Raw genomic sequence first — 25,246 nt, 5'->3', positions numbered from 1 at the left:
CAGTGTTAAAACCATGTAGTCAATTGATCACTAGGTCACAGTGGTGAACCATGTAGTCAACTGATCACTAGGTCACAGTGTTGAACCATGTAGTCAACTGATCACTAGGTCACAGTGGTGAACCATGTAGTCAATTAATCACTAGGTCAGTGGTGAACCATGTAGTCGCGTGTTACTGAGACACCATGTTGAATCGTGTAGCTGCCTGTAGCTACATCACAGTGATGAACCATGTAGTCGCTTGTCATTTATTCAGTGTTGTACCATGTGATCGTGTGTTACTTAGACTCAATGGTTAATCATGAAGTCGCTTGTAGTTACGTCACAGTGATGTCAAGTAGTCAAATTGGTGAACCTTGTGACCATATGTTACTGAGGCACAATGGTGAACCATGTAAATGCTTGTAGTAACGTCACAGCGGGGAAATATGAAGTCAAAATGTTACTGGCGGTACATGAAGACATTTGCCTTTTGGTCAAAATTTGTACAGCATTGTACTATGACTCTTCAGTTCGTTCAGATTCGACCCCTGGTAGTTTGGGAAAGTTAGAGATTAAAACAAATATCTATATCTATGTGTCCTGTTCTCAAAATATACCCTAGTGTATAATCATCGTCAGAGATATACCGGTTAGATATTCAAAGTAAAAGCATGAAAATTACACCTTTATACACATCCTATTAGCTAACAACCATATAAGCAACAATTGGACGAGATGATACTAAAACCCAGTCACGTACCCAAGCAGAGTTTGGCTTATTGTATTCACGTTCTATACACACAAGTTTAAAATCCTTTTCCCATGACAGTGATTCACGTTTTCAGTAAATCAATTTCTTAGTATTTATCATGCACTGATATGAATCACTTAAATAGTATAAAGGTTTCGTTCTACATTATGACCAGATTTAAATACATGTAATATTTAAATGAAAATAAAAAGACGAGACATTTCAAATTTAACAACGCATTCTTTGTTATCAACGCATGCACACAAATTTCAATGAATTAAAAAAATCCTAATTGTAATTATGGAAAAGATTTTTAAAGTTGATAATACCTATTTCAAATATTTTCATGAGAAACAGCAGAATTTCTTATTGTATAATAGACTCTCGGCTCGTTGTAAAACGTACATGTGCTAGGCTTACTACAAAATACGGTGTTCGTTTAGTTTATTCTGTGTGATCTGAGTGAAAGATAATTCACAACACATGTCAAGTAAATAGTAGGTTCAGATACCAATTATAAAATGTGTGTCTTCAAGCATCTTGTAGTTTTTATAGCTGCGAGATAGGTGTATGAAGGAATTGTTCTTGTCTGTGTACTAATCATTCTTCAACCACGTTCATATATATATGTAGTGTTGCAGCAGTTTCCCTTGTACCGAAACCACTTCCGTGTTATATACTGAATATTTGAGCGTTGCAGAGTGTATGGAGAAGTTGGCAGGTGAGATAGGGTTATCGCTCAGGGACACATTTCTGGGTTGGGGTGTAGTTTAAACATGAGGTGAGGTTCGACGATAGGTAAGGTAATTGCGTAAAAATAAAATGTTGGAATTGGGGATATTCTAGCAAGAGATGAGCCACAGTGCAAGAGTTAAGTACAATACATGGATGGGATATTTCGGGAGAGTAGTCAGGGTTTTTATTTATCATAGTGATACAATAAAGCAGAGATGGGATATATTCATGGTGTGGAGTCGATTTCTCAGATAAAGTCCAGTCATGGTATTGGTGCAACTCTGATCTGATATGGGATGTCGAATTAATAGTACGTAGCGACAGGACGGGGAAGACAATTTGCAGAAAAGGGGTAGGAAATAGAACAAACGACACGGTTTCTAAAGGGAGAGAGTAATAAAGAGGACGGAATGAGGGAGGAGAATGTTAAGACGAAGAAGACATGGCTACGATAGGAAAGTGAAAGCGAAGGGCGAAAATTATCATGGTGGAATATCATGGGTAGAATAGAGAGATCCAATAAAGGAGAGAAAATCTGTAGCGATATGATAGATAGGTAAGTTAGAGTGGTGAGATAGATGGGTAGAATAGAGAGATCCAATAAAGGAGAGAAAATCTGTAGCGATAGGATAGATAGGTAAGTTAGAGTGGTGGGATAGATGGGTAGAATAGAGAGATCCAATAAAGGAGAGAAAATCAGTAGCGATAGGGTAGATAGGTAAGTTAGGGCGGAGGGATAGATGGGTAGAATAGGAAGGTAGTATACAAAGATAGGATAGAGAGACAGCACACAGATATAACAAAGAGAGGCGGAATTAACGTTATATAAGGAGGATATAGGAAAGGTAGATATATGGTGACAGAGAAGGGAAGGAATAGAGACAGAGTGGATACATGTAGGATTAGGCAGTAGGTAAGAGAAATATCATAAGGATAAATAATGTATGATACTCATAAATAAAAAATAAAAAGGAAACAATAAAGGTGGATACACAGTAGTATATCGGAGAAATTAACACAGTAGGAGGAAAGGCCGATCATGATATATGTAGAAATTTATGAGACAAATGAGCAGGGAGGCGGCTGGATATAGCTCAGGAGGAATTTGTATGGGGAAAATACGGTCAAATGGGTTTGAAGGGAGGTATTAATGGCAGGTTAAGTGTGTTTCAGATTATTTTTACTTAAAAAGTGGTGAAATAGGCTAACCTCCATTAAAGCTACATACACCCCCGCAATCACGTAAACCTGCCAATTAATGTGCCGGGGGAATCCAGATCTTCCGCAGCTCTATTGCCACTACAGTGAACACGGTACAGGACAGTTCGATAAACACACCTGTTACTATGTTTACAGATCATTATCATCTCAACAGCTGGTCACATCCTAACCTGCATCTGAATCCACAGATGTATGTATATTCATGAACTAATTTTAAAATAATATCGATACTAGATTTTAACTCTGTATTGTGACACTAACAGTGAATCTACAAAATATCAAACAGATCCCTGAATATATTGCAATCGTTCGGTTCGGTCTTAAATTTATTTTCTATAAAATAGTTAAAAATAAACCACAAAAATGCCGCTGGTATTACGCAATATGTCGGCGTGAGATGACATGCGTGTTAAACTTCAATTAAGTGTTCAGGATAGTGTAACAGGTACTACCATATTCCCTCATCCCCCTAACAACTATATCATATTACCATCAGAATAATTGTACGGCACACTTAAATGATATCATAAATTCCAAGTATACTGGTTCTTATTAGAAGAATGGGAAACACTTTAATATTTCTGCAGACGTCTTTGGTGAAAAATAAGGTTTAAAAAACACAGCTGAGTAACAGTTATTAGGCTTATGAAGGTTCATTAAACTTGATGAGTAACAGCTATACAAAAATGGAACTGTCTATAGATGGAGTTTAGGCACTAATAGGATACGGACTATAATAAGCCCCGTTCTTGGGTGGTGTTTCGTAATGACTACACGTGAACATAAATCGTTTCCCGATTAGTGTATAATTATGATGTGTGCAATATGTTCCGAGTTCAATATAGCATTGCATCCATATTTTGAGACTGTTGAATGTTTCCAAGCATATCACCTAACGAACTCTCTCCGATGTCACAGCTAAGAAAAGACTTACCTAGCCAGCTTCGGTCCAGGTAGATGGCCACAAAGGAAGGGGGAATAGTGAAGTAGTCCACAAAGGAGAACAGCTCCAACCAGAACCATAACTTGTCGTTGGCTGCCACAAACTGTAATAGAGAAGAAAAGAAAAAAAGAAAAAAAAAAATTAAGAACATATTTTTTCTTTTTTTCTTTGCGTATTGCAGAGTTATCTTCTCTTGTGAGCAGGTATTGATTGTTACGTCATTGGTTTGTGTGAGAAAATTACGTCGTTTTCTCAAAAAAAATGATGACATTACTCTCAAAACCAAATGACGTAACAATCAATACCTGCTCCCAAGTGCAGATAACTCTGCAGTACGAAAAGACGGAATATGGAAATTAACGCATTAATTCGAATTCAATGTATGTACATTATTTAACAATTTCTCTATACTATTGTAGCCAGCCCGATCTCGCTCATTGGTACCTGATTGGTATTAAAAAAACATTAAATTTCAAGTCAGAGTTCGGATGAATACATCGCTATGAAATTTTGCAGGAAGTGACACGTGTAGTTATCTAGACATATCGAACGAAGTAGAAATAAACTAGCATAGGTTGTTACATAGGATAGCGTGGCTTATGTACCAGAAAACGAAATGCCTGACTTCTGTGACTCGAAAAGTCATTAATCTATTATTCATCTTTTTTCCATAACGGCAGGTGAAAAGGCCAAAATACAAATATATCTATGAACTACAGATATTGTTTTTCGGGTATTCTGCATGTTTGATATTGTTTACAGGGAAAATAGCAACCTTAGTTGCATGTTAGGGATAGTCAGGGTCTCTACCTACCACTTTATATAGCGTTTTACATGCCAGAGAAATGCATTTACGTATCATATTAATAAAGTCCTTGACTACAAGATAAACTCGTCAACATTCCAATCAGCATTATTCCTCATTGTTGATCCGTTAACCCCTAGATCGGTTGTTTATCAAGATAAGCTTGATTACAGGTACGGTACGTTAATACCTGCACGCGCCCTACCTGGATTAATATTCCTGATATACAACTATTATTAACAATTAAGTGACTTTGTGGAGATTATCGCAAATAATGCCCCGGTGTTTGATCCGAGTATTAATAAAAATCAACTTTCATTTCGCAAGTTTTAACGGTCGGTACTCTTTAAGATTTCGGTACAAATGTACTAGTATTATTTGGGTAGCGTTACTCTTGTACAAAGATATTTTCGCGAGAAACATTTTTGCCATCATTCGCACGGCAGTCGGTCGTACATTTAACTTCCTCACATATAATAATTGAATAATCCTTAAATAAGGCACACACTAAATAGCTAATAAAAACTCCAAGACTTCAGAACCATGCAAATAAACTGTTTCAAGAATAATTGCCAAAACAAACAGTTGAGTTTTCCAGTACAGAGAAAAACCTTGCTATTTTGCCTTCATTTGTTCTTTGCGTATTGAGTTTTTGCGTTATCAAGGGACTGGCGATAAATCGAAGGAAACGTATAAATCAATTGTTAAAAGAAGATGATGTAATATTGAATACAACACCAAATGTATATTTTAAAATAAGGGCAAGCGCTCGAGGTATGAAAATGACACACATGAATCTTTCTCGGAATCTACTGTGATTCATGTCCAGACCCATATGCATGCACCCAGGGTGCGTTTACATGATGACGGTAAATTATTTCTTCATTAAAGATGAACGTAAGAACGTAAGTGACTGCATGTATAACATGCGGTTATGCCGTTTGTCAATAATATTATTATATTAATGATCGCCTTTCTAGGATTCATCGGTGATGCTAGGGGCAAAAAAAGTTGGAAATCCAAATTAGCCTAAACTATTGATGAATAGAAGGGAGGGGGGAGGGGGGGGGGGGGCGTAAAAGCCCGTTAATGATAAGAATTTCAAACACGAGAAGAGTACCGGTATTTTGTTAAGAACATTTAATACTTACCCTTAAGAACATTTAATACTTACCCTTATAAAGAAATAGATGAGGAAAAACACGTTGAAGGCGAGGTCAACTTGCTGCCGCGGACTTTTTGCCCAGGGTTCGCAGGTTTCTACTTCCTCCCTGTAAATATAACATTCAATATACGAAACGTCTCGATAACCCAATGGAAAAGGACGTTATTCAGAAGACAGAATAACTTTAATTCTAAAACATCATACATTAGTGTGTAAAACATCATACATTAGTGTGTAAAACATCATACATTAGTGTAAAACATCATACATTAGTGTGTAAAACATCTTATTAAGCAGAAACAAAAACAAAAGAAAACAAGAAAAGAAACCTCATTTTGAATTGAGGATCATTTTTGACTACATAGAAACAGAAACAAATGATATTAAATAGTAGAGTATACTGTAGTTCTACACCATTTCATTCACTTTTAAAGAGAGCTGTCAGCAAGCCATTAGCTAATGTGAGTCCATTCCCAAGGTATTTCTGTCGGAGTAAGCAAACTTTTGATTAAATGAACCAGAACAGGTAACTGATCTATATAGTTAACACAGATTGGTCAAGATGACCTCTTCGGCCTAGGATTTACGTAGTTGATCCCGATACCAGACACCATTTCGTTATCAATTATACAACAAACCCTTTCGTAAGGTTGCATGCTAGCCTTCCCTTTAGTTCAGCTTGGAGCAGCTGGCTGTGAAAGTTGTGTCTTAAAAGCACGAACAATATCCCTAATTAACGCCGGAAAGGGGTAAACATTTCTGCTGTTTTAAAAGGTCAACTTCAATGACGTCAGTAAAATTAATTATTCTCCATGTTATGTACTATGAACGGTTTCCGCCATTTCAGCTACTTTCGTGTTGAACCAATCATGAAAAAAAATCGATACTCGCATGGAATATATAGCCAATCTTATGCGAGAATTTACTTATTACCATAATTCGTCCCACGTACAAAAATACATATACTGCTATCTTCATATTTAGCTTGATAAGAAATACATTTCATATGTATGCTGCATAACATTCCTGTGATACTTTTTTAATTTTGTATTCTAGGCTTCAGAACATGTTTAGGAAGTTGTGAATGATTGAAATAAATACATATAAACCCATAAATGAATAAATAATTAATTTTAAGCGGGTGAGTTGACGTTTTGATAAGTAAAATTCAAAGCGGTTAATTAAACATTGATTACAGAGCTGATTTCGGCATAAAAAGATAAATGAATAAAAAAGAATAGTCATCCTTCATTTTTTTTTATTTTTCAAGCTATTTCAGAAGAGTTTTAAAGAATTTTACTCTAATCAACACTAGTAATTCGGAGATCTAACACCGACGATAATGAAACATTGTTCGTGTACATTGCAAATAATTAACTAGCTTTTACAGACTGATGTTTTTTTTTAGCCGACATTTCCCTCCCACTTCGGTCGTAGGGAGATTGAAGTGGTAGCTACATGTGTCAATGATGAAATCAGGATAGATTACAAACATCCCTGAGTAGCACTGATCGTCATTTGTACTGGGAACCTATAGCGCCATAGTCCTCTAAATCACACAGAATGTCCTCGCCTAACATACAATGTACTAGGTCGAGACCCAACCAAATCAGCAACACCTGGTAACAACACTCGGAGCATGTAGATCCCGAAACATATAATGGTCTTTGTGTTAATCTCTGCATAGCTTATATACAAGGTATCTGGTATATGGATATCAACCTGTGGGTGTTTTTCTCTTGGCTAGTACCCGAAGGAAGATATTTGTATCAACTCTATGTGTGCAAAGCTGTAGTATTTTGCATTGCATCTCGGAAGATAATCGCATGTTGATCTGCCTTTGTCTACATGTTGATGTCATGAACAAACACATCAAAAAGTAGTAAGGCATCCTGTACTGTACAACAAGCAATGGCCAGGATGATCTGTCTCCGTCATTCTCGTCCAGCACTATAACGGCACATTTAACCTTAGGTCGAATATATCTAAAATATTATTAATGGCAGTAATACATTCAATGTTAAACCAATGAAACAAACGCTGAATTAAAAGCACAAACGTGTTGTTATATTCAAGGGCAATAACTCAGACGGAATAAACTCATACAGTTTATATTTACAGAAGCATGTCGTAAGTGCTGATATATACCATCAACTAATGTTGGAAGCAATTACGTGTGTCAATTAAAAAAATGGTTACATAACAAGGAAAGTAAACCTTCAGGTGATAACAACTGTTGAATGTGTGGGTCAATCATTTTCTACACAGGCATCTATTTTTTAATTACTAAGCAACATAACGTTAATGATCAGGACTCCAAAATGGGTCAACATAATGAACTACTTTACAGAGTACAGTCATATCTGGATATGCGTCAACTTTCTCAAGGAAGAGCTCTCTTTTACGAAATTCAATAAACTCTCGTCCAAAACGCAATGTTTGAACACTTTCGTGTGAATGGGTTATTAAAACAAATGTTTTTTTTAATTGCCTTGACAAACTCCACACGGCAGATAATGAAATATGATGCAACGAACTGATGACATTTGATGTCTTATTTACGCTATACATGTTAAAGGAAGTGTGTTGTGTTACCCGCTTCCACATTAATTTGTAATCAGACATGGGTTTATCTTACCATTTCAGATTAATGGCATGGATTTTTTTTGAGCGATATGGCATATATTTTAGTTGACAAATAATAAGTTTAGCCAATTAGACATTTAATATATTTTAGCCAACCAGACAAGTGGCATATATTATCCAATCAAAAATGAGAAACTTGTTTAGCCTGATAGAATATTGACATTTCAGCGAATTAGACATGTGGCATATATCTTTAGTCAATCATATAAGAGACATGTATTTTAACCAGTCAAACTAGCGACATGTCTCGACAATTAAGACACGTGACATACATCATTTACCAAATCAATCAAGTGGCATCTGTTTGAGCTTTCATGTAGAAAGATATATGTTTACACTAAGGAATTAGATAATGTTACTAATGAAATAATATGGCCATTAATTTTCATCCTTATCACAACAAATCACAAATTTAACATACAAAATGTGTCTAGCAACGTCAGGAGGATACAAGCCACAGAATCTAAATAAAGTTATCTCGTTGATATGTATAACATTACATTGTTCGAAGTCACTGTCCTATGTTATTCACAGCATTACAGAGACGTCATTATTATCAAGTTATTTTTAGGAAAACAGGATGCCAAGCTGTTGTGGAATTCTATGAATCACGAAAATTGCCTCCCAATGTACTTGAGTGCTATACTCAATGTATGCCATAGCATAAGGCGGCAATCAGAATGTATTATTATAATTCGTCATAGCCCGATACCAGCTTGAGATATGAAGTGTTAAAATCGACCTCCTCGTGATCAATATATTGCTAGTGTTCTGTCTAAATTGTCTGTCTAGAATAAAGGACGCTGTTGCGTGGGACAAAGCATTATAGATGTATACGGACCAGCTGTGACTTCATCACTGTATGTATTTTGTCCTCCGGGTGTATACCGGAGAAATACAGTAACGACAATACAAGTGTATGACAAATGAGACCCTGACTTCCTGGTGTAACTCAAGTGTTTTAGAAATCAACAATAAATCATGAGATTTATATTACGATACTTTTACCAATCAACTCCGTTTTAACGACTTTTATGGGCTCATAAACGTTTATTTGACTACAAGCAGAAAACCTACCCATATATTTTGCAACAAAATTTCACATACACAAATGACACGTTATAGATAATTTTACAGCCTCGAAGTCGGCATTTAGATCAACCATTGTTATTCATTTCATCGCTTCCGGAGACCAATAAAATGTTCGTATAATCACAAAAAACTTAAACGATAAAATTTTCCTTCAAAGTCTTTAAGGAGAAGGGGTTACAGTCTACATGAGAAAGGCAAAAAAGGAGGACTGCCCTTGACAATAAAAAAAAAAAGTTATCATTGCTCTTGAGAATGGGTAACGAAATATACCTGTAAATTTATATTGCCCTTGGCAAAGGTCAAAATGAAGACGTACATTTTGCAGTTGGCAAAGGCAAAACGGGAAGAGTGAGACTGCCCTTGACAATGGTACAACGGGAAGTATAATATGACTTTGGCAATAGACAATTATTGAAAAATAGAATTGCCCTTTGCAGGAACTTTTATACAAGAAAACGTATAAAATTGAACAAGAAAAATGGACTGGCAAATCATCTCTTTATATTATCCAAGGATAATAGAGGGATATTGGTTTCGACCAAGGTTGGAAATGTGAAATCGCATTAACAACGACTATTGGTGGAAGGGTAGGTTTGTTCTTAACAAAATGAAATGATAATTTTTTAAATTTATAGCATGAATGTTATAATAAGATGTTTTTTAACGAAAATATTGGTAGTAAAGACCTCCCTTTTCAATTAACTCTTATTTATAGCACTAAGGGATATAAGAAACACGTCTGTTACTGTAGAGTTTATAGTTCGTTCCATCATGTTACACTGTCAATGACATATATCATGAAAATAACCAATGTGTTTGTGATAATACGTTTAAACACTAGACCCCCAACAGATGATAATCTCATGGCACCATGAATACAAAGTAGTTCCCCAGATTGATACACCAAAGGAAAAATGACAAACACATTTCTATGCTGAAGCTGATAGTGGCAATGGTTCTGAAATACTTGTATTTGTTTAATGTTTGTGTGTTTAATGTATTGTGAGATAGACCCTGCAGACTTGTTATCTCAATAATCAATATGGCAGGACACTAAAGCAGTTTAAAAAGTCATGCACAGGTATTGAGCTATCAGAGAACGCATCCATGCAATAAAACGCCATGGTGTTGATAATATGGTGATGCATTAATTGAAACAACACTTCATCACTAGGGACGCTAGTGCATCCGCATTACAATCCGTGTCAAACAGGTAATTTGTATTCCGATGAGAGAACAGCGGGTGTAAAATGTATATAGCAGATCAGAAAGTGAGTCGTCACCATAGCGTTCTATCAATAGATATAATGAGCTTTATCGCAGAGCACTGTTTGCTTGATATTATTTTGTATTATTTAATATATACATTTCATCATAACTGAACATGTCATTGTACACAAGCCCGGATTTGTGATCTTGAATGATTAATTCTAACAGAGTTTGGATAGCTTGTCAAAATGTCAATAGAAACGAAAACCTTAAAATGGACAATCTGCTTATCAAGCTGACAAGACTTAGCGTAATAACAACTTCAGCGTTGTAAGCTTATCGAGACGATAAAAAAACAATTCAAAAATGTATTATGTGCCTTTTGAAAGTTGTTTTAAATATTAATTTAAACTTCAACAGAATGAAACCAGTGAAGAAACACTGCGTCAACATGTCATCAAGTTCGCCAGGATTCAAACAAAACTTGAAATCGTTTCTTATAAAACTATTTTGACATTACTTAAGAAAAAACATTATATATCTCAGGAACTGTTGTTATTTTATCACATTAGATATGTGTACGGTATTGCAAGTACATAATTATGAATATTTGAAACACTAAAATACCAATAGTATTAATTCAGGTTTTAACATAGTCATTTTAACAAGAACTATGAGAATAAAAATATATATGTGATATATGATATTTAAAGGGGAAAGGGTGTCCCCCTAAGCGATCACGGAAATAAAATGTAACCACCTAAACAGATCTTATGTCAGGATCTTTATAATTAAACAAAAACTTACTTCCAAATACCTTGGAAACGTAATCGATCATATTCCTCAATAATGGAACAACGTGTGTGTGTGTGTGCTCAATGGAGCACATCATTACTCAGCTGCAAATGGCTAACAACACGCAAAAACATAGCAACATCACATTATAAATTCATATCGCTTTTGAAATTCATCTCCGGAATCCGGCTTACGTGACTTTGCTACAAATAATCAGTTTCATGATCAGTGCAACTATTTGTATATATTCGTATATCCCTTTTTGTTGAACTGACAGGAAGTTCGCCATAATTTATTAAAGAGTAATTTTAGCACAATAACAAACAGTACCCGTGAATGTTTATATCATCTGTCAGAATATTCGATGTTATGCGGTGTGTTATCGACTTTCTAATTCCCTGTGTTTAGGAAACTAGTATTCCTGCTGTATACCACTACATGCCATCAGGTGCGACTAATGTAATGCCCGTGCAGAATCGGGAGTTTTCGTCGGCGTGCTCTTGGGGACACCCCCTGCAGGTCAGGGACTGAAAAGAGTGTGCACCTGCTGTTGCTCACTGCATGCCCGTAAGAGGCGAGTAATGTGGAAGCCACTGCAGAATCGGTGATTTGCTTGTGTGTCCTCTACTTGGGGACACAAAAAGCGACCAAAATAAATCTACTGCACCCATTGCAATATTTGGGATCTTTGTATTTCTCTCTATTTATAATAACCTTTTCTTTCTTAGCGCTATGCTTGGAAATACCTCACTTTTGGCTTTAATGTCTAACGTTCGAAAGTGAGGAAGGCAATAGATTCTGTCCCCAGGCCTGGACATACCAAAGTTGTTGTTATTCCCATCTATATACACATCTATTTGAATTGTAGATTTTAGAAAGGGGCAAAACAGTTTTGCGGAAATAGCTGTCCCAAATCAGCTTATCAACGAATTATCAATTATTGCATAATAAATCATATTTTCTCTTTGAATGGCCCGCTAGAATCGGCTTATTACCTTTCATGAAAGTTTACATCAGTTTTATTTGCATTAAGGTAATAGGATTGTGTCGCCATTTCTCAGCAGAATTTCTTCAAATTTTGTAGTTATATTGCTTTGAAGTAAAGAAAAAAATTCTGCCACAAAAAAATACAAGTTGTCATAATTTTAAGAAATTTATATGGAAATTTATGTAAAGAGGAGTGACTTTTGAAAAAAAAATGAAAGACACATTTTTTTGCAAAATAATGTCTAGCAGACGTCTTTTTGTTTTCAAACGAGGCTGACTTTATTATTAATATGCTTATTAGAATGGTAACAAAATACTAGCTAAGTGTTTCCATTTCACATTCAGATATATCGATGATATGCTGTCTTTAACAAGAAATGTATACCCTCCAGAGCTTGAAATCAAGGACACTAGGGATTCTTCTAGATTTAGCCGCTTTCCCCGATCTGTACGTGCAACACGACAAAAAGGCTGACTGTATTATTCATATGCTTGTTAGACTGGTAACAATATACTAGTTAAGTGCTTCCATTTCACATTCAGATATATCAATGACATGATGTCTTTGACAAGTGATGTATAGACCATGTCGATTGTATATATACCCTCCGGAGCTTGAAATCAAGTACACTAGGGACTCGTCTACATTTAGCCACTTTCCCCGATCTGTACGTGCAACACGACAAACAAAGGACGGCGTGTGCAAAGTTGTACGATAAGCAAGTCGATAGAGAACTTTCTTTCTTGAGAGCAAAACCCCTTCTTTACCTATTTAGGGTATTTACATGTCCTATTCTATTCGGTATTAAAATATAAAGAGCTTGGTAAAAATATTACTTCCGTGAAAAAATTTCGACTGCTGCCGGACAAACTTACAACAAATGATTTCCAAAGATGCAGGTTGATTAAGGTAATAGAATTGTGTCACCATTTCTCAGAAGAATTTCTTCAAATTTTGTAGTTATATTACTTTGAAGTAAAAAAATAAATCTGCCACAAAAAAATAGGTTGTCAAAAATTTAAGGATTTTAAATAGAAATTTATGTAAAAAGGAGTGGATTTTGAAAAAAAAAAAAACCCATTTACACATAGTAATTGCATGTAAGAGTAATCTGTCTTGAAAAACTTAGTAATGAAATAGGTAGCCGGTTTCCTGAAGTACAGAAAATATGGACACATGTGACTCATTGATAAAAAAAACAACTGAATTAATGCCTGGATTGCTTTGAAATACTTTAATATTGAGAGAACACACTGTTCTGTCAATAATAAACATACAATATTCATCAGTTTAATGCTCAACATTAGAATATGCGGATTGGATTTTCAACTAGGGATGTACTTTCGTTTATCAATACACTCATATGACCTTAATTAAAGCTGAAAATGGAAAACAAAAATGGAAATGACTTGATAAATAAAATCTATGGTATTCATACCTAATAAAATAAGTCTATATAAATCTATATGAAATAGTCTTTTCCTGTTGCCTAATCCCTATGATATTCAAAACCTATACAATTCAATATTCTGAAATAAAAATATAGGTCTCTGGTCCTCGTGATCATGGCCGTTGTTTTTTGTCTGTACATTTTTTGAATACGTCCAGTTGCTCATAAAGCTTCTGATTGTTTCATTAGTATGTATTGCAGGGAAAGCTTAAATACACTCTCCGAACGAACCATCATTCCTTAATTATGAGAATGTTCGAGAACTTAAGCAGTTTTTTTTTTTTTTTACTGCAAAACCATGTGATGGTTTTGGAAAATAATGTAGTCTGCATTTTGCCCGCACTTTGTGCATCCATCCATCATCCTGCCAAGGGCGATGCACACTGCTGTATATTTAATTAAATTCTTATCGGTCTCTTTGGCGTCAGATTACTGAACTAATAAGATCGATCGGGCTGGCGTATATGTACTTTGATAAGAGGTCAAGTTTGTTGACAAATTGTCAAGAGTGCATGGTTTACTTCGCACGAAGATCTTGACAGAAGCAAACAAGGAAGGGTAAGCATGCCCTTTACGTAATGTAAGAGTTAGCTTGTTGCTAACAATAGAGAAACGATAGGGTTCGTTACCTTTGTCAATGGCAACAATTGAAGAGTAAAATTGTCCTTTACAATAGAAAAAAAGAGCGGATAAAATGACAAAATCTCTCTTGACAATTGCCGAGAAAAGAGTGATAAATGTGGGCATGAAAATGGCCAAAACGTTAACATTAGTTAATCCTTAAGAGTAGGTAAGGAAGGACAGTTGAAACAGTCTTTTAGAGTAGATAAACGGGACAGATTAGAGTGGCCTAGATAATGGCAATAATGGAGATATTCAAGTATATCGCTAAAATAAAATTATAAAACGTATTTCGATGGCTAGTTTTATATAAATCAACAAAAGTGCAACATTGACAAGAAAACGGAACCATTTACATTACGGCAAAACAACTCCACTCAATTCTAGGTAATTTAATGTGTAATGAACGGGCGTAGTTTAAATATAAGGATTGTAAAGGGAAAGATTTATGACTAGATTGTCATCTTTCAGCACAAAAAGTATGCTGTTTTTTTGTAACGGAACATTTATCAGGCCAAAAAAACCACCTAGATTTGCCGCTTGACTGGCTAGTGCATCGCAATTTCTTCGGAGATGAAAGAGGGAAAAGATGATATCAATTATTTCTTTAATGTCTGAAGAAAGTACATATTTTCATCAACAAAAAAGCTAGGGAAATTACTTCATAAAACTTGAAATAGAAAAAGGAAGATAACCATATACTTACACGCACGAGGTAATATCAACAATAGCTTATCTTACAATAGGAAAAGGTAGCACAAATTTCTACAGGATATGAATCAAGCATAAAACGTGTTGAAAGAGATATTCATCAGCAACGTTTGTGATATTTTATTTTGCCGACATAATCAGAAACTTTGTAGGTACAATTACATTTGCAGTGATTGTCGTTGCATATGAATACATTTCTTTGTGAAATAAACCTGTGCAATAAGAAGGATGCATAAACCAGACCTTAAACTAAATTACTATATTTATTTCTATGTAAACTGAACTTGTGCTCTTTATCAAAATATATATGAATGTGATGCTTTTACGTAAGAACATTCAAACATAAATCAATAGTAACGACCATTTTTCAAGTTGCATATGTTCAAAACAATTAATGTTCTAAACTCAAAGCATTACACGGAATCATATCGGCTGAAAAACAGGAAATATAAATAGAGCATAGCTTTAAGATAAATCTACCTAAAAGATAACAAAAGATTAGCCAATAAAGTTTTGCACAAACGCAGCACTACAAAGCATCCACTTATACATTTTCCATCAATTTGATTACACCATAAGCCAAAATTTCAAATTTATTATATTTTTTCTCTCTCAAATATCTGCAATAATATGAATATTCCGGTGTATATATATATGTTAGCTGAGAGTAATCATGTTTGAATCTCATGACTTGTAAGTGTAGTTTTTCCTTTTTAATAATCATGAATTCCATTCAGTGCACCTTTGTGTGTTAACATTCTTTGAATAAATAAAGCTTTATATCGCTTGGCCCAAAGGTCTGAGATGTATTATTTGCAATATTTGCGTCATTTTTGTTTGTTTTATCCTTGCGGTTTTACGTCTTCGCAATTTATGAGGACGTGTACCTCATTGATTGAATCGAGATTAACGTCCTATCAACAGCTTAGGTCATTTAACACATCCGGCTGAAACAGAACGTAGATAGAAAAGCAAGACATGAAAGAAAGGAAACGAAAAAAAGAAAGAAAAAGGGTTGCAAGGGGAGCAGCAGATCTCTTTCATGTACCTTCGTGTAAGGCACAAAAGAAAACCCTCGATTCCACTGGGGACACATATTAGTTTTCTTTTACGATATCCCTGAAGGGTCTATACCTTATTTCTTCGATGTTCCCTAAATAGAAAACAAGGAAGAAACCACCACTGATTCTACAGGGGTGGGAGTACTTGCTTCACAAGATGCCCGGTATTATATTAATTTGAATTCGTTCCTCAACTAATGACTGGTTCTTTTTTCTAAAACTAAGAATTAACTGCCCTCGTCCGGGGAATAAAATTTACCTTCAGAAAACATAAATGTATCCAGAAAATTAGATTTTAAATATTCAAGTAATTTGGGAAAACAAAATGCTTTAAAGAAATGACTTGGTACATCTTGTATTCCTTAAAAAATATAATGCTCTTAGTACATCTTCTTTTCATTAATAAATATCATCAAATTGAAATTGAAACATAGATACAACGTTAATGTGTATCAAGCTTGCTACAATCTTCACCATTGTTAGCTTACCCTTGAACAGGATCTCCACTCAAAACAAATAATGTTCTCGATGCTATTTCCAAACCCTAGGCAAGCAAAATGAAAGATTTACCTGTGTTTCGAGTCACAGTTTGACGATAACGTATGCTAGTGTGTGTGTAGTAATGTTTTTTTGTTTGTTATGAACGACATATCTTTATATATTTAGGATGCATGGACCATATCATTTTGATTATAACCGATCTCGTTCTATACAATCATCTGAGCAGCTTTTCCTAAAAACGAGTTATGAATTAAATAAAGATTTTGATAAGCATCTTGGGCTTGAACCGTCCTTCATAATAGATCAAAAGCCAAAATTACTTTTAAGGTAGTCATTAATGATAAAGCAATCGATAACAGGTATCTGTAAGGCCTGACAAAAATACACTTCCGGTCTAATAGTGACTACAGCAAGATCTGCATAAAAGGGCCACCTAAGGGAAATATCATCTCAGTAAAGAAAACATATGAATTCGGGTGATGTGAAAATAATGGTATCTTATGAAAAGGACTTGTTCATTAAGGGCGTGCCCGAGTAACTTATTTTGTACACGTGAAACTGGCAGTCTCTTAGAGAGAGTATTGTTCATTATGGATGGTCACTTGCGCAGAATTTACACTTTTGAATAATTACAAACACAAGAAACATTTAAATCACAGAGATAAATATATTTAAAAAAATATCAGAAATCACAGATTTAATTGATATAAATAAAATGACTTACTCGGATGCATCAATGAAGTAGATGATCAAGGAAGCTATGCTTAGCATGAACACCAGGCCAACCTATAACAGAAAGCAAAAAACAAATAGTTTATACAAATATACAAGAAAATATATGTATCTTACGTCGAATACGATTAACAAAATGACATTAACTTATCGAGTAACTTGTATAACGCCAAAATTAATGTGACGTCATATCTGTTCAGTCTAGCAAGATGTATTGGTTTTATATTATTAAACGCTCAATTAACAGCTAACGTCATTTAAGGATATGCCTCCATGTGTGTTGTATACGCATACATGTGTGTATGTGTGCAAGAGACAGGGTATATTGGTGTATTTGCCTCCTTGTGATAGCGCGGATCTGATGCCGACATTAAATTGCTACCTCACTAAAACACCATACCGAAGGCACCTAGCACAGCATTCCACCCGATCATCTAATACTGACATTCGTTTATTTGTATGTGGTTTAACGTTCTCGCAACAGGCAAGGTTATATGAAGACGTGTGTCTAGGGAGACACAACTAAAAAAAAAGAGCAGGAAAGAGAAAAGAAGAAACAAACATTTTAGACGTAGGGAAAGTAGATGACTTGGTTTGTTCAATGTTCAGTAAGCTGTAGACACGTAAAACAATCACCGATTTGCAGGGGTCCCCACATTAGTCGCCTCGTGCGGTATCATGCAATGGGCAGAGAAGGTATATTCTTTCTCCGAATCTGCAGGGGTTAAAACTTTCATCAAAATTAGCAGTGCTTTAGTGAAAAACTGAATTTAAGGAAACTGTTTGTGTCAAGGAACCTTCGTGAAAATTAAACCCCCGGTGAAATTTACAATAAAGAAAGGAAGTGCTGGAGTTTTGTTTGGCTGAATAAGGTTTAACGTCCTATTAACTGCTAAGGTCATTTAAAGACGTGCCTCAAGGTGTGTAATATACAAGTGTATGACCTGTACGTGTGCTGGAGGCGATATGTAAGTATAATTGCCTCCTTGTGATAGCGCGGATATGATGCCCACTTTAGAGTGCTACCACACTGACATATAAGAGTTGTGGGCAGAAAGAGCACGTATCCACCACCTAAAGAAGATAGCACACTTACAACACTTAGATATGTAAATACCTTATATAGTTATTACGGGTACTTAGACATGTTATCCCAGTAAGAGTTATATTTCCTCTAACACAAAATAGTGTATTTTTGTTTAGTAAATAGTGTAATACCTACATGAGAAATGTATTTTAAACAAATTTCAAACATCTGTTATTTATAACACGGATACAAATTAAATATTAAATGTTTTCTGTAGTCTGTTATTAAATTTCGACATCATATGCGTCATTATCGATTTTTTACAGTATTCCCCAGGCCACCTAAGACATTTTATCGCAACTTATATTTAATTAGAATTCTTTGCCAATTTCAACAACTAAAATAGAACAACCACAAATTGAGAGAAACAGCCGGCTAAGCAATACAATGATGTCATCACTGTAAATGAAATTAGACGGAGCTATTTATATCCTTGATATTACGACGTTGACATTCATTTGACATTGAATTCTACATGTCTCTGGTCTTGAAGCAGGGGGATAAAAGTGCTGTGGAGTTTCCAATAATGGAATTGTATTGTATTCAATATTCTGGGAGAGTTCAGCTTAATATACATATGGTTTCGGTCTTGTTACCCTTGAGTCTCCTTACTATAGCCCAATACAGGGGTCACGTTAATTTTCAAATAATGTGATCGGCTGGGAGGACAATCATACTGCCGTATCTACTTATGACATATGAATGAGTTGGCTGCTTAAAGTGACACAAACATGTATCCCGTCTTTGCGTATTGCAGAGTTATCTTCTCTTGGGAGCAGGTATTGATTGTTACGTCACTTGTTTGTGAGAGTTACGTAATAGATGTTTGAGAAAACGACGTAATTTTCTCACACAGACCAATGACGTAACAATCAATCCCTGCTCCCAAGAGAAGATAACTCTGCAATACGCAAAGACGGAATAGCCGTGTGATGAAACCAGTCAGTATGTATGTTTGGTTTTGGTTTGGTTTAGTATTGTTTAACGTCCCATAAACAGCTATGGTCATTTAAGGACGGCCTCCCCTGTGTGCAAGATGCATGCGTGTAGTGTATGCGTGTGTGTTTTGGGAGGCTGCGATATGTTCGTGTTTGTCTCCTTGCGGAACCGATGCCGACTTTGTAGTGCTACCTCACTGAAACATACTGCCGAAGACAACCAGCAGGACACCCCACCCGGTCACATTATACTGACAACGGGCGAAGCAGTCGTCCCATTCCTAAATTGCTGAGCGCTAAGCAGGAGTAGACACTACCATTTTTACAGACTCTGGTATGTCTCGGCCAGGGGACAGAACCCAAAGCCTTCCTCACAGGAGCGAACGCTCAACTAAAGGCCAAAAGAGAGGCATTGTAAAAGGAGACATTAGGAAGAAGAAAGTTGTTTAGAAAAAAGAGAAAATATAAGATCCCAAATTTAGTCGCCTCTTATGATATATATATACCGTGTAGAACTAGAAGTGGTCTTGCTCAAGTCCGAACAAAATCATCTGGGACTTTCTGTTTTGTTTTGTTTTGTATAACATCCTATTAACAGCTAAGGTAATTTAAGGACGTGCCTAATGTGCTTGCTTGTGTTAATGTGTGTTTGAAGCAGGGACTGTCGATCTAATGCCGACTTAAGAGTGCTACCTAACTCAAATACAGTACAATGCCGAAAGTTGACGATTAAATCCAAAACCGATGTTAATTCTAAAATTACCCTTCGTTGTTTATATTTTGATATTGTATGTTTGCAGGTGAAATTTAGTTATATTATTTAAAAAATGTATAAACTGAGGTATAACAGAAGATCATTATTCGTAAGTTTATTTCGATGATCGAGAATTGAAGAATGCTTTTAGTTTTTCATGAATGCCTTATCATGAGTCATTACTGTCATGTATATTGTGCATGTATTGTCAATTGATAACTACCAGCTGAGACACGTGATATGCTATGTGCTTTGTAAGGTCAGGGCCTGACGTCAGCTATGTAAACAAACACAAACAACATTAAGCAAAAACACACATAATGTGTTTCTAAAGGGGAAGAAGCATGGATATAAATGGTGTTTCTTTGTAGGCAAAATACAACACCCTTGTCATATATATATTTAATAAAGAGCGGATATTTAAATTTGACAATGCATGCACGTTTCCCATAACTCGTTACGTGCAGTAATTGATGCATTGTTCACAAACAGATTTATTTCAAATGCGTCATAGTTTGAAAACATCGTATGTGATGTAATGAAATGTAAAGTTTAAACCAAATTGCTTGTTTTTGTTGAAATGAATATCTTTTGTACTTTATATACACAATATATGTATAGACATTTTAACCTCGGAGTTTTTTTTTAATACATACATCTAATTATATATCTGGCACAGCTCCTAAACAAAATTCTAAAATTACGTTTTAGCGCAACTCACTTAACTATTATTTGTTGATGAAAATATTTGAAAGACACGTACTATATTAAGTGCGGTCGTTATTGAGACCACGTATCCCCTAATTTGAACGTATATAATACATATGTCATTCTTATTCTTAAAGAAGATTTTCAAATCTAAATACCCATTTCGCTTAGAAGTTCGTATACGCGGTGGTCAATTGATCTACGCCAATTTGTAGATTAAAAGCATATTCTAATCATGGTTTTCCCGTTTTTATTAATGTTCATCGCCATATTCCGTCTTTGCATATTGCAGAGTTATATTCTCTTCTGAGCAGGTATTGATTGTTAAGTCATTGGTTTGTGTGAGAAAATTACGTCGTTTTCACATAAATTGATGACGTTACTCTCACAAACCAATGACGTAACAATAAATACCTGCTCACAAGAGCAGATAACTCTGAAATACGAAAAGACGGAATGCATCGGTACTGAAACTGCCGTTGTCATTACATTGTTGGTGAAAACCATACGGATCACATTTACTCGATTCAGTATCCGAAAGGTTGAAAAATGGTACTTTTGAGTAACAGTGTGTACGTATGACTGATTGAGTGTCTGTTTACTTGTTTGGTTATTTCATTGGATCGTTTGTTGACACTTTAAACTTTTACTCTTTGCTCGTCTTTGATTAAGCTTTCCTTGTCTTATTTAACTTGGGGTTGTTTTAGAATTAGTAAGTCTGACACGGAACATATTCATTATAAAACTGCGTCAAATAACTGCTTTTATGTAAAAAAAAACCAAACGTATATCGTACTTATGATATACTTTACTAGTATACTATCGCGTTGAGCAATGTATCCTGTCCGCGCATATTAAACAACCGTTTGATTTTTAAAAAGACAGAGACCTGATCGATGGATAGCTTTTGTAAGACATGTATCAAACGAATTTAGCTTGACCAAACCCCTTGCGTTTGTTTGGGGTTTAAGGTCTTCGCAACAGCTACTTATCACATGGCAGACGGGTGATGACAGGGACGTCACCGAGACGAAAAAGTACACATATAGGCAACTGATAAAAAAATAAAGGTCGAAAACGTTGCAGTAGTGGCATCAGATTATTTTTTTAGTTCTTATCCCATGAGCTGACGACATCGACGAAAATCCGGATTCCGCAGGGGGCCAATATTAGTAGTCGCCTTCTACGATATTCAGGAATTCAGGAGGCCTATTCTTTTCCAGAACTTGCAGGTGTCTGAACAAACATTAGCTTACTGATACGTATACAGATTTTTGAATCACAGGTATTTAAACATCTTTTTGGTTTTAACATTTTAAATACGGGCAATACGAAGTGATAACTTATATATAACCGAGAGAAAAACTGTTAAGATGCAAAGGTTTTTGCAACAACATATTACAAAATAATATTCGGTGAAAGTCATCTATATTATTTTTCGTAATCCAAATATTCGAACCTAAACATGGCTTGAACTAACATTGTTGCTCTGAAATTCACCATATCACTGCCAGTAAAAATTAGAGACTTTAAAAAATGTGGAAAAATTCTATCGATAGCTCGTAGAAAAGCGAATCGGATTATGTTGAACATTTATTGATGTGTATACTCATATATAAACATGCGGTTAATGGTTCCGAGGCCATTATAGCGTGTTTAGTTACCCGGGCTGGGTTTTATCCAGGACAAACAATGTCGTGGAGTTATCCCATACATAGTACAATAGTGTCGACACACAAGCTTAACAGGGAGTAAGACATCATAAAGAACCAACGTAGGATACGCATGCGTAAACAGGACATATCCTTGAATGGATGTGATTACTTAAACTATTATAATCCTCCATGACTCCAACGCATTGTAATTATGAACTCAAATCCCTTTTATAGAACATTTTCTGAACCTAGAGGGTCAGGGGTCATGCTTGTTTGTTTCTCCATTTTGTTTTGTTAATTTGTTTGTTTTCTTACATGTTTATTTGTTAGATAAGATCTTTGCGTTTTCACAACAGCTAACTAAGGTCACGTGACAACGGTGTTTGTTCGGTGTTCATATCACGATGACACCTTTCAAGGGCCACTTCTAAGTACCTTTTGACTACAATGTCATCACTTGAATGCGGTAGCATGCCCCTTCTTCAAGGCACATTATTCTGACAACAGGCAAATTAAACTTCAATTAGGGTGTCACCTCCGAAGAGAAATGATATGTAGGGAAGGAGAAAAAATATAGAGCTACCAAGAGTTGCATTGGAGGCCAGCAGGTCCTATTACATGTTTGCCAGTGTCCACAAAGCAGAAGACACCTGAGAAAAAATCCCGATTCTGCAGGGCGGCCTATACTATTCGCCCCGAACGATCATGCAGAGGGATAGAGCAGGTGGATTCTTTCTCCATATACAATCATATAGGTAACGTGACTAGGATTTCGACAATCCAACATCTACTGCTTCATCATACTAAAACTGCCATCGCCTAGACATGATATATTTCAAGTTATATTAAGATTACAATACAGGAGCCGTTGAAAATTCTCGACACTGGATGTTAAATTAAAAGTTTGCATTTTTAAACTTCACTGTCCATTATTTTGACCCTGTATTGATAATAAAGCTCTTCTTTATTTCCTAAGTTTTATTCTATTCCTGAAATATTTCGTGTTTGATGTGTATACAATTTCTCCATAGGATTCTTACAGGTTTCTAATTACGTGGAAAATAATTTAAGTTCTCCTCGAGGACTGTTAAGACTGACAAGGAAAATAGTTTTCGAGTTCCCTCTTATTCTGTTGCGTGTTGTCAAAGCAGCCCGAAACTTAACAATGTTAGCCGTTCTCTCTGCCACACATTCCGTTCGCTTTGTTTTTACATACCGATGATATCCCATTGAAGTCTTCTGTTTGGCAGAGTGATTAAAGTTTAGTTTAGNGATAATTTTCTTTAAAAATCATGTATTTTCACCATTTTCCTCAATATTCCCCACATGGACCCCCCCCCTGGAAATTTGAAACACCCCCTCCACCCCAGTCTACTCAGCTGTAAATGAGTACGTGGTTGGGCAGTGCTAGAATTGTAGAATGCTAGCGGTGAGCGCCGAAATGGCAGCACCGGCTGTATGTTCCCCAGGGAGTTGAGAAAGATATTGATTGGCTGGTTGCAAATGCCCTATAACCACGGATGATAATTTATGAATCGCTTTGAGATGACCTACGAACTAGGTTGTGATAAAGCGGTTTATAAGAACCTAGAATAATAATTATTATTATTATTATAACTGGTGCATGCATCATCAACCTGGTACTGTACTAACTTTATAATAAATTAAAAACATCATTGACATTTTAATTCCAAGTTAAATTTGTTAAAAAAAATATGTTATTTTCGAGGTAGCTGGAAATCAGTTAACTGTTGGGAAGGACGGCTTGTATAAAATGGGGTTAGATGAGTCAGTTTCGATGTTCATGTGAGCTCCTCGACATTGTGAGATGTACGTGACCAGTGACCTGTTGTAAAGCCAAACTACCATATAATAGTACAAATGTATTAAGATGGGTTTAATTACTCTTTATAAATAACGACCCACTTTCATTTGAAAGTTATTGAGATATTAACGTTATATTTTGTTAATAGAGAATTAGTATTGTATTTCAGAAGTTTAAATGTCTGCTTGTATTTTACAAGAGGATTATATCTTAAGCTTACAAACCTACTGTGTATTGAGTATCGCGGACCGTATTCACCTACAGTTGTAGTTGTACACCCACATTCTCAATGATTGAGATCTATTGTATTCCATTCCTTTAGGTACCGGATCTGTTATAACTTTCGGAACTTCCTAACCTTATTTTTTTGGTCGTCTTGGTTTAGTTCTTCGTGTCAAGGGCGAATTTCATTGTTGAGTCCGTGAAGGGCTGACAGCATTGCATTTAAATGACAACAAAGACTGATTCTATTTTGGTTTTAAATTTGCTCAGGACGACTCTTAAAATGTGAAAGTATATGATTTGCAAACCCTTATAATTATTAACGGTGTCAGGATAACCATACATGTTTAATTAACTACGACCAGACCATGCGGCGACTTGTTTTGTGCGATGTAATTACTTTTAATTGAAATTTCGGTTACAAAATTTATATAATGTGTGAAGTCTCAAATATTAACAAAGCTATATACATAGAACGGTAACTAGCATGTATTACGCCATAAAACTGTGATAGCAGTTTGCATTTTACATCTACAGAGAAAGACTTGTCAAATTAACGTTATCTAAATTCCCAGATAATAATCCTAATTATACATTTCTTTTAACATTAAGGTTTAATTGTAAATCATAAAGTGTGTGGGGGGCGGGG

The 25,246-nt window shown here is 35.5% G+C and overlaps 1 protein-coding gene across 9 annotated transcripts in view; it reads right to left on the bottom strand.

Moving 5' to 3' along the window:
- LOC110467332 (calcium-activated potassium channel subunit alpha-1-like) overlaps nucleotides 1-25,246 on the bottom strand; it is a 106,643-nt gene that overhangs the window by 73,940 nt on the left and 7,457 nt on the right. For all 9 annotated transcript variants that reach the window (XM_021524432.1, XM_021524434.1, XM_021524435.1 and 6 more), the window contains exons 2-4: nucleotides 17,401-17,462; nucleotides 5,612-5,708; nucleotides 3,624-3,735 (exon numbers count right to left, since the gene is read on the bottom strand). In XM_021524432.1, the coding sequence (XP_021380107.1) occupies nucleotides 3,624-3,735; nucleotides 5,612-5,708; nucleotides 17,401-17,462 (271 nt within the window). The remainder of the gene's footprint in view (nucleotides 1-3,623; nucleotides 3,736-5,611; nucleotides 5,709-17,400; nucleotides 17,463-25,246) is intronic.

The sequence above is a fragment of the Mizuhopecten yessoensis genome, unplaced genomic scaffold (assembly GCF_002113885.1).
Source record: "Mizuhopecten yessoensis strain PY_sf001 unplaced genomic scaffold, ASM211388v2 scaffold11171, whole genome shotgun sequence".
Classification (NCBI taxonomy): domain Eukaryota; kingdom Metazoa; phylum Mollusca; class Bivalvia; order Pectinida; family Pectinidae; genus Mizuhopecten; species Mizuhopecten yessoensis.
Note: the sequence above shows the minus strand (reverse complement) of the source record. Positions and strands in the feature narration are given on the sequence as shown.